General features: G+C 39.7%; 1 protein-coding gene across 6 annotated transcripts in view; it reads left to right on the top strand.

Annotated features, from left to right (window-relative positions):
• Positions 1–13,899, top strand: part of TEC (tec protein tyrosine kinase) — a 48,887-nt gene that overhangs the window by 17,322 nt on the left and 17,666 nt on the right. For 4 of the 6 annotated variants that reach the window (XM_065836530.2, XM_071807467.1, XM_071807466.1 and 1 more), the window contains exon 2: positions 2,454–2,636. In XM_065836530.2, coding sequence (XP_065692602.1) covers positions 2,499–2,636 — 138 coding nt within the window. In that variant the 5' untranslated portion in view covers positions 2,454–2,498. The other 2 variants (XM_071807468.1, XM_071807465.1) reach the window with 2 other exon arrangements.

Here is a 13,899-nt window from a genome sequence, read left to right as displayed (position 1 = left end):
GTGCAGAAAAGGTCTAAAACTGAACTGAAGAAAAAGAAGCGATATATAGGTTAGCTAAGAGGTAAGAGTGGCTGTTGTAGGTGTTTCTCAACAAAGTATTGCAATTTTGGAAAAGAACTTTCAGAATAGCAGATGAGGGTTCTGTTGTCCTGAGTCTTATTTATGGTAACAGAAATGTGGCTAGAGCCATTGGCTTGGAAAAAAAACCAAACAAAATGGGTTTCTGTGGCCAAATGCGGATCCAAAGACTGATCTGTCCTGGGAAACTGGTTCTTATCTGCAGAGATCTGCATGGCAGCAAAAATTCAGTGTAACAACCAGGTGCTGACGTTGACTAATTACACTATTGATGTTTTAATTTTTAATGCTGATTTTGTCAAAAGGGTTATTGTGTAGTTTCTTGTATAATGTCAATGTCACCAAAGCCGACAGGGAAATGAAATATTTTAGCGTTATCAGTATGAAGGTTTGAATCCTTCTTGTGCTCCGTAGTGTAGCATTATGGGGATCTCCAAGATATTTATTTCTAAGACAATAATTATGTTTAAGTGCCATGAGAAAATGTGTACTATACAGAACAGAAGGACTGTTCTGAGTGGGAGAGCCTGTGTTGGGAGCCCATAGTTTCATATGCTTTAAGCTGATCTGTAGTTTAATACTGACTTTCAATTATTTGAATAAGGTTTGGGGTTTTTTTTCACTTCCTGGTGATATCCTTTCTTCTACAATTACCTGTAAGATTGCCAACTTATTTTTTAGAAGAGCAATAAAACAGAATTTTGCAGTTTGAGTAATTAAATAATGCACTCAACAATTATTAATTCAAAAAGATCCATCTTCTTCCCAAGAATGCAGTGTGACAGACAACCAACAAAATCTAAGAGTCTAGATGCATCAGAAGAAGAGGAAAAACAAAAGGAAATTATTCATAACAACCACTATTTCGAATCCCATTGTAGTATTTTACTTATGCATCCTAACCCGGTCTAATTTTGTAGTTCTGTGTAAACCACAGACTAACCTTTTAGCATATGCAGATATATACCTTGACAATAAAAGGATATTTTAAATCAGTGAACAAGTACATCTAGCTGTGTGAAGTGGCACAAGTGTGATATATGAGAGCTTAATTGGCCAAAACAGAGTGAAATGCAAGGGTAAAGGGTGTCATTTCATGTACTGTCACAACAAATAATTACATGTTTGTCCACAAAGCAGGAGAGGCACTGAAGTGAATTTATTTACATTTAATTTTATTTAGACTTTCATAAGGTGATGTTGTGAGGAGGGCTCTGACTTTCTGAGCTCTGCGCAATGCTGTGAAATACACTGTATTGTCTATGGTGAAGTTATGTCGCCTGCAGAGAAAAATGTATGTACATTCAGTGCAGTGGGCAGGTCTGGCAGAAAGCTGGCAAAGGGAAAGGTAATGGGGAAAAAAAGTTTTCTGGAACAGCTTCTCCACAAACTCTACCACACCTTTAATTCCTGCCTCCATTCCACCTCATGTGTTAAGTCTGTGCTGCATGATGAAACTCCTGGTTGGATCCCTTCCCTAGCCCGCTTCCCAGCCTGGCGGGTGGAACACTTGCACCCACACAAGGCAGAGCAGCACAGCAGGGCGGCAGCCAGCAGATGAGGGACGAGATCAGCTTTGCTTCAAGTTGGCATCATTGCAAAGAACAGAGAGTGGCAGTGTTGTTGCCAGGACGCTGCAGCCAGATTTGCAAAGTAACTGTGGGTGCATTTTGTTTTTATGTACTCTTAAGTGTGTTCTACAGGTATCAGTCATAGTGTAAAACATTAAAGCAGCTTGATAGTACTGAGTAACCAGAACTGTCAGAAGTAAATGACTTAAATTGTTGATGGTCAGCATGGAGCCTTTATAAATAGAAGATGAAGGGCCTATCCTTAACACTTTCTGAAAAATAACTGTTAACTCTTTCTTCTCAAATTGACATCTTGTAAATGACCACTTGTGTTTAAAATTTTTTCATTAATATAACTGGGGTGAATTTTCAAAGTGACTTACTGGTCCATGTTCAGTTTTGTGTACTGAACTTTTTTGCAAATAGCATTTATATGTATAGACCTTAGCAACTGAAACTTTTGTATGTATTGGGACCTTGAAGAGTGGTTGTACGCTGCTGTTTGTCTGGAGCTTGTTTTGGATTTCTCACCCATATTTTCTGTGGCGTAGGCTGCAGTGTCCTAGTCATGTACAGCTTTTGGCTTCTTGGGAACGTGCCAGTGCAACCCTCAGCTGAACAAAGCCTGAATTTTCTTGTCTAATAATTAACTTCTGTAAACTTCCAGATGCTTTGGGTGGGTTCCAGCTTTCTGTATATTCAGGTAGTTTCAATAATAAGTAGAAGCTATTTTTTACTACAGAAATCTTCAGCTCTGTGATCCTCCAAAGATATCATAATGATTTATTCCTCTCGTCTTCACAGGAACTGATATTCAATGGCTAGAAACAGAGCGGACAAGTGGCTGAAATGAATACGACTACTATCCTACAAGAGATTTTGATTAAAAGATCACAGCAGAAGAAGAGGACTTCTCCCTTAAACTACAAAGAGAGGCTTTTTGTACTTACGAAATCTATGCTAACATATTACGAAGGTCGAGCAGAGGTAGGAGATACAGATTTATACTATGGAGTGTCTTTGTACCTTTTTGCTTTTGTATACTATTGGCTTTTTTCCTACTGTATACCATACTGTCAGAGGCGGATGGAGGCAATGGCCATAGGTGGCAATGGAGATAAGCTACCATCTCTCTTTTCTCTTGTTTCTATTGCAGATTGACAAAGCTGTAGATAAGTTATCTGCTAGTCAGTGTGGACTAGTTCTTAATCAGAGCAGTAGTACATAGCCAGGATGCCAGAAATAAAACAGCTTTTATAGCTGGTTGTTAAAGCTGATTTCTTTCTCTCTGCAGAGAAATGAGAGATCACTGTTATCACAAAGTGGGGAAAAGGTAGAAAAACTTTCAATTGTAGTTGCTTGTGGCTATGTTTACTGTGAATGCTGCTACTTCCCATCTAGGAATTAACTGAATTCAAACAGGAGAAACAGCATTCAATAAGAGCACTGCTTTGCAGAACAAGCTCTCTAGAGATGAGATCCATTAGAGTGGATCATGTAACCCAGTGGTTTAAATGAAGCTGGATGCAGTTGATCTTTGGCAGCACAAGCAATTCATCCCTGTTACCACTCTGTGTAAATTTGGTTACACCAGAAGTCAGTAGAGTAAACTAGGCAAATCCTCAAACCAGCGTTTTTTCAAATCAGCTCCAGACTCAGTTTCATCAACATCACCTACCCCTGGACTGCCCAGTCATATCTTTAGTGCTGGGGGTGAGATTTTTCCACTTAACTGAGGCTACTTTCCAGATGTCACAATGTCACATTGTCACAATGCTGAAAGGGATTAAAATGGCTGCAGTAGCTAGCGGAGCATGCTCTACACTCTGGGAAGCCATTCAACAACTAAAACTTAATGGAGACTACTCTGCAACCTTGTGTCAGCTGTCTTACCTCTGATGAAAGAAGGGAATACAGGAGAGCTGAGGCTTGCTAAGCATGTTTCTCTGCAAGAGCTCGTGCTTGCAGCAGAATTGATCTTGCTTACCATGCTCTAGTACCACAGTTGCTGTTCTCTGAATATAGCTTGGACACAGTCAGGGATTAAGAACAAGATCACAGAGTGACTGAAATAGAAAGAACCTCTGTAGGCCATCTGGTCCAAGCCCCATGCTCAAGCGGGGCCACCTAGAGATGATTTCCCAGGACTGTGTCCAGATGTCTTTTGAATATCTCCACAGATGAAGATTTAACAACTGCACTGGGCAACCTGTGCCAGAGCAGAGTCACCCTCTCAGAAAAGAAAAATAAAATTATTGCTTTCTGATGTTCAGTGAGAGCCTCCTGTGTTTCAGTTTGTGCCTTTTGCCTCTGGTCCTGTCACTGGGCACCCCTGGAAAGAGCCTGGCCCTGTCCTCTTTGCACCCTCCCTTCAGACATTTATACACATTGATGAAATCCCCCTGAGCCTTCTCTCCTCTAGGTTGAACAGTCCCAGCTCTCTCAGCCTCTCCTCATAGGAGAGATGCTCCAATCCCTTCATCATCTTTGTGGCCCTTTGCTGGACTCTCTCCAGTATATCCAGGTCTCTCTCTCGTACTGAGGAGCCCAGAACTGGATACAGGACTCCAGGTGTGGCCTCACTAGTGCTGAGTAGAGGGGAAGGATCCCTTCCCTTGACATGCTGTCAATAATTTGTCTGATGCAGATCTGGATACCATTTTGTATCTTTGCAGCAAGGACATTTTGCTGACTCCTGTTCAGCTTGGTGTTCACCAGGATCCCCAGTCTCTTTTCTGCCAAACAGCTTTCCAGCTGGGTGGCCCCCAGTGTCTGCTGCTGCCTGGGGTTGTTCCTTCCCAGGTGCAGGCCTCTGCACTGCTCCTTGTGGAAGTTCATGAGATTCCTGCCAGCCCATTTCTCCAGCCTATGGAAGTCCGTCTGGATGGCAGCATGACCCCTGGTGTGTTAGCCACTACTGCCAGTTTTGGACTGGACCCAGTATTGACACCTGGGATACACAGTCATTGGCCTCCAACTGGACTTTGTGCCACTGACCACCACTCTTTGGGTCTGACCAGTCAGTTTTCAGTCCATCTGGGAATATGAATTTGTGTATTTTTATTTTAGAATACCTTTTTTTTTTTTTTTCCCCCCTAGGCAAATAGGTGGGGTCTGAGCAGCTTTCTGAAACACGTATTGCATGCTTATCCTGTGTCAGCTTACATTCGGGTCAAATAGAAATGCAACCAACAGGTTTTGCGGGTTTAGTTGTCACTCTTTAAGCAGTTATCACTTCTAGCTTTCCCCTTCCAGCTTTGCCTTTTCCCTGCAGGTTAATGTCCTCTGGCTAAAATACCCTTCCAGGAGAGGCTGACGGGTGGATCTGTCTAAGAGGGTGTTTAATCTACCTGTTTTATCTGCAGTGAGATGGAGCAGGGCTGCCCATAATGCCCTCAACTGTGAAGGCAGTGACTTAAAATGTTACAACATATGATAAGGACAGTTGGGATGAAAAACATACAATACACCTACACTAACCCAGCAGTTTGCTGCTGAAACAGGCATGTCCATGTCATCCCTGTCCTGGCCTCACAGGCCTCTCCCATGTGCTTGAATTGGTCCTGATGCTCTTGGAATCCATACTGGTATGAAAAAACTTGCTGATCAGTGGAAAGATATTTGATCCAGTTTTATTTGTGTTGGATTATTTTTCTGCTGGGTTACCAAGATGCATTAGCTCAATGCAGGATCTAACAAGCACCAGAGGCAATGCCTGGTAGTGGAGGAGGACAGGATGTTCCAACTGTTGACATCAGCAGGTTGTTAGACTGGCTCTACCATAACACATAGCATTCTAACCTCAAACCCTCTTCATTTTCACAGTTTCTCCTGCTTTAGATTATTTTAAACATCAATCAGCATTTTATTTTATTAACAACATCATAGAATAGTGTTTGTTTGGGTTGGAAGGGACCTTCAAAGGTCATCTAGTCCAACCCCTGGCAATGGGCAGGGACATCTTCAACTAGATCAGGTTGCTCAGAGCCCCATCTGAAAATATTGTCTGAAAATAAGGAGCCCTGATCTTAGAGGTGCACGCTGAATATTTTTGTCAGCAATTCTTGGTCTCTATTTGAGGAAAAAAAAATACTGTGTGACTAAGATCTCTGTGACACAGTGGTAGTTATTCCTTTGTGTCACTGGGCAACTGAAATGGAAAAGTTTGTGGGTTTTATCAGGTGTGTTGTGGTGTGGGTTTTTGTGGTGTTTTTTTGGTTTTTTGGTTTTTTGTTTTTTTTAAGCCAATGATGGTGGCTGTAGATTTGTATTTACATTAAGACAGTCATACATTCTGGCTGAAAAAAAGAAAAATAGATTACTAGAGACTAAAATAATTCTATCCCCTCTGAATAGTTGGAGGTCTGTTGCTGAAATAAATGTGACTACTGTGTATGCTCGTTCAATTTAAAGATATGACAGATGAAAGCATCTGTATGGACTGACCTCATTTCAGGCTTGGCAATATTCAAAGTCCAGATTGGTAAGATAAGCATGGAAATCTAAGCCAAGAGGATCCCACACTCTCATTTTAATCTCATAACTGCAGTGGTAGCAATCTGCTAAGGATGGCTGAGTTCTGCTCCTGTAGGCAAGTATGTGATTCCCAGTGTGGTCGTTGGCCAAACTGAAGTATTTTCTTGCCTTTCTTTTTTTTTCTCCTTCCGTTTTAACTTCTGCAGTGATTCAGTAGAGAGTTCAAGAAGAACCCAGAGTTTGTGGTCATGAGAATACTCATACCACTTCTTTTTTAAAAACAAAGGGTAAATTAAATCTCGTTAACCAAATTAGTCAATACTTAGTGTGGGCAAGTTGGTATTGTAAATAAGGTGACAAAATTAGATACTTGATATGTCTGGTGACAGAGGTGGAACATTTATGACAGCAGAAAGCAGTCAACCATAGCAAATATTCTTGTAAGTGCTGCTGAGATATTTAATTGACTCTGTGCAGCCAGTGGTGGGGAATCACTTGCTCTTTGACCAGAAACTGCACATTATGGAAACACTCTTCTCTATTTTTTTCTGTCCTATGTCTTGACAAAGTACCTTATACCTGCTTGGAGCAATAAGCAATTATCTCATAAGCATGATTACTGCATCAGGGTAAGATCTTGTTTAAACTTGCTCATAACCTATTTACATTTTTTTATACCTGCTATTAAGCAGCTCAGGCATCTTGACAGGGTACAAAGTGCCTACAGTGAAGCTGGAGTTGTATGGCTGACATGAGAAGGAGAAATGTAGCTTCTGCACTTAGAAATACTGCTGGACTGTACATGGAGGAGGTGTGAGAGCTATCAGTGAAGTATAACCACAGAAACAGTAAAGAGACTGAATTTCAAGACTGGTTTCAAAGCACAGAAACCTGAGTCCTGGTTAAGGTCACCTGCACAAAGCTCTACAATTATGAGTAAAGACACAGAAAACTTATTTTGTGTAGGAAGTCAATAGGACCATGGCTTCTATGGCTTAACTACTTCTGAGTGTCATGTTGTTTGTCTAAAAAATGGGAGATGTGTCACCTTAAGGTTGGTTAAAAAGATGGTCATTTAAAAGCTTGAAAATAAAGAAACATTAGGAACTGACTTGCCTTAAGCATCATGGAGATGAATTTTTAATGTTGTCAGAAAAGAGGAATATTCTGTTTAAGCTGGAGATGGCTTCTGGTTTGGGCTTGTTTTTTTTTTAATAAATTCTGTGGAATAGTAAGTAAATGTTGGGGAAATGCAATATTGGCCGAACAATAATTACAAGCATGTAAAAGGCTGAGTTACTGTTATATTTCATGAAGCTTTTAATGGTTTATCAGCTGTTGTTGTTGGAAAGTGTATTTTCTGCCTTTTTTCCTCAATGTTGCAGAAGTTTTTAATGAGATTTAAATGTGATGGATTCCATTTGTAATAAAAATTCATTGTAGTAAGAAATAAATAAATCAGCTACCAAGCACAGAATACTGATCATGAATGTATAAAAACAGGGAAGAAGTAAAATATCGTCCTATTCTGAGTATGGAGATATACTATAAAACTGACTATGCTACAGTCAGACTTAAGTATGTATAACGTTCTCAAATATGCGCTGTAGACTTAGCAACCCAGCTTTCAACAGATTTATGTAGACAGTAGTAACTATGGCAGTTTGGAAGTGGGAGGTTATAGGCATTTTTGTATAAACTGGCCCTTGCTCTTTAGGACTCCTGCACTGTGCTTACTGGTGTGAGCTGGAGTCTTTAACTGCAGTGTAACTTTTGCAGGTAATGTGGCTATATAGCAAAGGCAGGTAGTGTCATTGTGAGGAAACACTGGTGTGAAATATTCTATTAAGAAATCTCTTTCCAATTTTGTGTGGCATGACAGCTCAGAAAAATGAACAGAAGCATGCCTGAAGTAGTATGGTGAACTATGTTCTTCTAAGAATTAAAAAAATACTAAATGGTAGGAATTTTATAAGGAAAGTTAGGTGATTTTGAAATAAACCTGCTTGTCTTAAAATATTTAATGCAGTAATAAAAAAAAAATCTAATTTGGATTTTTTTTTTAAATTTATTTTTAACCAGCAAAAATTTAGCTGAAGTTTCAGTATGACTTCTTCCAACCTGCAAATTTCACCTTGAAGGGAGTACAGGTTTGAAATCCAAGGAGGCATTTATGGAAATAACTTCACATATGTACACTATGTACACTTGGCCATTTTTCTGTCAAAAGCAGCTTCATATCTTGCATAGTCAACTTAAAATTCTCTGCAGTTTATTTTCAAAGCAGTGGTGCATTCACACTTTCAGCTGACTGTTTGGAAAATCCAACCTTAGTGTTTACTGAGCTGTCACTGAAATTGGAAATACGTCAGTAAATATCAGCTGAACAGTTGTACTGGAAAGGAATATTTACGGCTCTACTGGTATGCCTGGTGGCTGGTGTCCCATTGTGCAAGTGCTCCACACACTCCTTTGCAAAGGTTGGCCACACAGAAGGGACAAGCTGCATAGAAATAAATAGCATTCAGCTACTGCATCCACCAGAGTGGTCCACTAGGTACTCCTGGTTTATCTTCTTTCTCCTGTGTGGCAGTAAGTTCACTCTTGTGAATTCTTTCTCAATGAATGGTCTGAAGATGTCTCCGAACTGGTAGAAGACATTAAAGCAGTCTGATGGCCCTGACTGGAGCCATGTTTCACACAAGTTTTAGTTAACTTGTGCTGACAGAGCAGCTCACTTGAAGTAAAAGTGCCACCAGACTAGAGGTTTTTGCTTTAGATGGCATTTTAGGTGAGGAAAATTCTTTGAGATGAAGGCAAGATAATAAAAGTAGGTGTTAAAGTACTTCTTATCACCGGAATACATGAAAGGAACTGATCAGTAAAGTGTCCTGCTAGTTTGTTGGTTTGAAAAATTTCACATTTATGTTTCTCATTAACATGGTGCTTCCACAGAACTGACACATATCCCGTCATAAGTTTATAAATTCTTATCAATATGCAGACTGTTAGTATCTTCGTATCTATTGGAGTTGTCAGATGTTCCCTTTAATTGTGGTATTTCTTTCTTTTGCTCTCAGCTTGCTTAGCAGTGACACTCTTTAGTGGGAAAGTGTGCTGATGTGTGTGGTTTGGCTGCTGTCCTCCCACACATGGTGCAGTATGCTCACATAAACCTTTCCAGCCCACAGCAGCTTGTGCTGACCTTAAGTATGAAGCCAAGTACGAGCTTATGAATGTGAAATTGCTTTAAGCTTTAGCATCTTTATTGTTTGCTCATGTTTGCTGTATGGATTACAGTTTACAGCGATAAACGGTTTATATTGGGTTTTGCATTTTCAGAATGGGCTGAATCCTGGTCCTTGTGGTTACCCTGTGTGTGTTTGGGTGAATGGGGGTATGGGGTATTAGCGAGAGGACAAAATGGTGGAAAGTCTGTGCTGCAATACCTGTTATCTCTGGAGGGGATGCACAGAGGATATTGGGGTAGGCAACAGCACTTACTGATTTAGTAGTGTGCGTAAACCATTTGCTTCTACAGAGAAGACAAATAATAGCCCCAGAGGGAAAACATTTAAGAGTCTTATTTAAAGGGATGCTTCTGTGGAGTCACAGAGAAGGTGACTTTCTGAGGAGCTGATCTTGGGAGGTGTGGAGTGTTCTTGTCTTCACTGGCAGTAGTGGTATTTCGCCATCAGGATCAGACTTGTGTGAAAACTGTCTTGCATGAATAGAAGGACGATTAGAACCAACAAACCCCAACCAGAATATATATGAAAAAAGCATAATAAAAACTTGAACATTCTTGGAGGGCTAATTTTTTTAAGTTTGTTCCTAAGGAAAAAAGGTTCTTCTGCAAGAGTTGTATTTGGTTCTTGTAATTTGAATAGAGAGGAGACAGAAGCTACTGAAATTACCATGATGATATTTTAAGGAAGGAAAATTTACTTTCAAAGCTGTGGTGCCCAATCTAAAGCTGCAAGTTTCGGGCTAAAATTGTGTAGCTTCATTGCAACACTAATCTTGTGCAAATACTTCCTTTGGAGCATAACAACATTTTAGAGTTCCAAACCCCCGTGTTAGTCACATTTTATCAGAAGGTTAGTGTGTATAGATTCTACCATTGTTTATTCCTATAGTGCTTATCCTTTATTATTTTTAACTTAATTACCCTGATATATGTGGTTTCCTTAGTCATTGCAAAGGTGATTTAATTCTTTATGTAAATAAAAGCACAATTCAGTATTAAAATGCTTCCAATCACTTGATTACTCCTTTTTAAATGTAAGATAAATAGCTTCTGAAATGAGTAGTTTGGCAGAGCCTTTTTTGTTCCAAGTTGCAGGTAGTAATGATAGACCTTTCCTAAAATACTTGCAAGTTTGCACAGTAACTTTATTCCAGCTAGACCTGGAAGAGGACTGTGAATTGGCTGCTTCTAGGGAATGGAAGTGGATATACATTTTCACAAGAATCGTGTGGAAGTTCTTAACTGTACTTGCTATGGATGTATGTTCACAACTGTCTCTAAGAGTGGTTGTGGCTTTGGATCGGTTCAGCTCATACTTCTTAGTAATTTTTCATGCAATTACACAGAGTTTCTTCTCAGCATTGTCAGACAAAGAATGAATCAAAATCTTTGAAGTGCAGTCAGGATAGATAGTTTAAAACATGCAAGCATGACTTTATATATATATATACATATAAATTAAATATGTAATTATGAACTTGTACCAGTGATTTTCAGGATTAATTATATTGCTGAGAAAGTACAATGATATATTTACAGGTTATCTCACCCTTGTTGATGCCTGTCACATTCATCTGGATAGAGAACATTGTGCTTATACCTCTTATGAATAACAGAAGATCTATGATGGACTAGAAGACTTTTAAAACTTTTTCACAAGATCTGTGTTTAAATGCTAACTCAGAATATAAGTAGCCACTCTTTCTAATTGTATAAAACCTCTGTAATGACTACAATTTTTTATTTTATTTTATTTTTTTTTTACAGATTAGCAGTATGAGGAAGATAGTTAAAATTAACTTCATTGCACTTGATTACATAGAAATCAAGACAGAGAATCGCAATTCACTTGGTAATTGTGACTGATCAATGGATACTCTCCAGTTTATACTTTGCCAAGCAAACTTGTAGACATATTTGTTGATATTAGCTGTATCTGCATTGCGATTCCTATATATAGATGTCTTGGGTCAGCTAGAGTAATGGGATTGTGAGATATCAGCCTCTGGTGAGAAAGAGCAATATAGGAAGCTGAGTCTTGCTTCGAGTGAATACACAGATGTAAAAATCATATAAGGCATGTTATATTTATATTGATTTAATTATTTTTTTTGGCTCAGTCCCCCATAACAGCACTGAACACTTATAGTAAAAACCCAGTCGTTCTGAGAAGCTACTTATCTAAGCATAAGATGTACCAACAAGCACATAGACATAGTTCAAAGCATTGATGAGGCATTATGGTAACCAGGAAAAGTTCTACCACAGGTTAGCTACCCTCACCTCTGTTGTATGGTAGCCTGGGGAAGAGGAGGATTGAACTGGGACTGTAGCGACCCACAGCTCAGAGCAAATACAGTAAGGAGGTAGCTTTCCTTTAGGAAATGAGGTAGATTGGACAGTAGGAATTAGTTCAAAATACAGCTTCACATAAAGTTTGTCTGCATTTTGAGCTATCGAGGCGAATGAACAAGAAGACTGTGTTCTGGAGTAAAGGCCTCAGAAACCTCATGGGAGGAGCAAAAAGGAGTCAGGAGGAAAGAATCTGAGAAGAAAAAAAAATTTAAAGAGAGGGTCCGGAATACATGGTCTACTGGAAAGCAGTAGTTGTTGTCATTGGGAAACCAGGAACCTGTTTCCTGGTTTGTTTGTTCTCATTCGCCTCCTTCCCCAAGATTCAGGAAAATATTTTTTTAAATAATTTTTTTTGCTCATAGGTAGAACTGTTGTACTAATGATTATCTGGACACTCGAGAAGACAGGCACAGCTGCGGACGTTTCAAGCAGGTGCAAGTGAAAACTGTTCAAACTGGAGAAATAACTCCAAGCTATTCATGTGAATGGAGGCAGCTGAACTGATGCACAGGAATACTCACTTGAAAAGAGCAAGTCATAAAGAAACTTTAGTTGTAAAAGAAGTTGATTATGTTCCAATAGGCTTGTTGAAAGCCCCTGGAAGATACCAAAATTGGATGTCAGCCAAAAAAGATTTGACAAGAATAATAATAAAAAAATAATCTCAGACTTATCTATGTTCTTTCTGCCATGAGGCAACGAATCTCCTGGGTAGCTTAGAAGCAGCAAGTACTATGTATTTTCATTCCAATAAGGGTTTTGACACTGCTCTATGAGACATTTTCAGATGTCAGCATTAGAAATGACCTGTATAAACCTCTTGTAGATCTGATTGCAGAATGCATGGAAAACTGCTACAGTGATTAGTAGGCATTGGCAGCTTGTTTTCAGATTGAAAGACTGTCATAAACATGGTATCCTGTCTTGCATTTCAGTATTTTCAGTAGTGATATTGTTGCTGAAGTAGAGGCTTGTTGAGTTCTCAGGTGACATAAAACTTGAAGAAGCTGCAAATGTTTTGGAAAACAAGTCTAGAAATTGAGATAGTATATTGGGATTAGATATGCAGTGTGGGGGGTTGGTTTGTTTTTGTTTTGTTGTTTTTGTTTTGTTGTTTTTTGTTTTTTTGTACAGTGTGATTCAATGTGGACAAATGCAAAAGGTAAAAGTTTAGGCAGAGATGCTGAAATGTTCAGGTATGGAATGGGAATAAGTAACTGTCAGTGTCAGGCTGTCCCCAGCTGGACCTGGGTGACAGGATAGTGAATCATGAGCTGGATATGTGTCAGTGGTACCCTGTTGCTGTGGAAAAAGGCAAATGTTGTATTAGGATGAATAAATGGGACTGTGCATCCTTACAGTCTGATAGGGCTTCAGCTGCAGTGCTGCATCTGGTTTGGGGCAATAAGTTTCAAGGAAGATCTGGATCTGCCAGCAAGATTGAGGAACAGTGGGAAGGATGAGGTTCCCAAAAGCCTGGACTATGATGCAGGGTTAGTGGAGCAGCAAGTGTTCAAAGTGGGGAGATGGATAGGAATCTTCAAAGATGAAAAACCCTTGGCTCTGTAGTTGTGGGTTCCATCATGTGGACCTTGAAAGACCAGGTAAAGCAGCTGGTGCCTTGGTTAGGTGACCTCTCAGGTCCTGTCCTGGGGCTTTGGTTGTTTGGCTGTGGACTTGGGCTCTCCTTCTTTCTTGGCTCAAGCTGTGTGAGTCTAGTGTTCAGACAGCATGAAGGCTGTGTTAGAGGGGTAGCTGATGATGGACAGAGCAATGGCCCTGAGAGGGGAGAACACAGCACAGAAATGCTATATGGGGCTGGCCAGACTCAGAGCTCCATGAGTACTTAACAGAAAACAGGGAAGATCTGTCTGAACAAACTTGAAGCTATGTGCTAGTTGTTTTGAAAGTTGAAAGGTTGTAGGTGACTTAAGGCCTGATAGAGATGGAGACACAGCTGATTTATTTTGTGTACTTTACTTTCACTTATATTGCTGCCTTATTTGATTGCAGCAACATATCACAACTGTAGCTGTGTGCATTGGACTGACTGCCTCTCAGTTGCAAGACAAGAGTAAATTATAGATAATGCATTGTAATGGTTAGGAAGTTGCATCAGTGCTGCTACAAAAAATTTATTTTTGTGCTTTTCTGTATCTCCAGTGCTGG

This window comes from Patagioenas fasciata, chromosome 4, assembly GCF_037038585.1.
Source record: "Patagioenas fasciata isolate bPatFas1 chromosome 4, bPatFas1.hap1, whole genome shotgun sequence".
Lineage (NCBI taxonomy): Eukaryota > Metazoa > Chordata > Aves > Columbiformes > Columbidae > Patagioenas > Patagioenas fasciata.
Note: the sequence above shows the minus strand (reverse complement) of the source record. Positions and strands in the feature narration are given on the sequence as shown.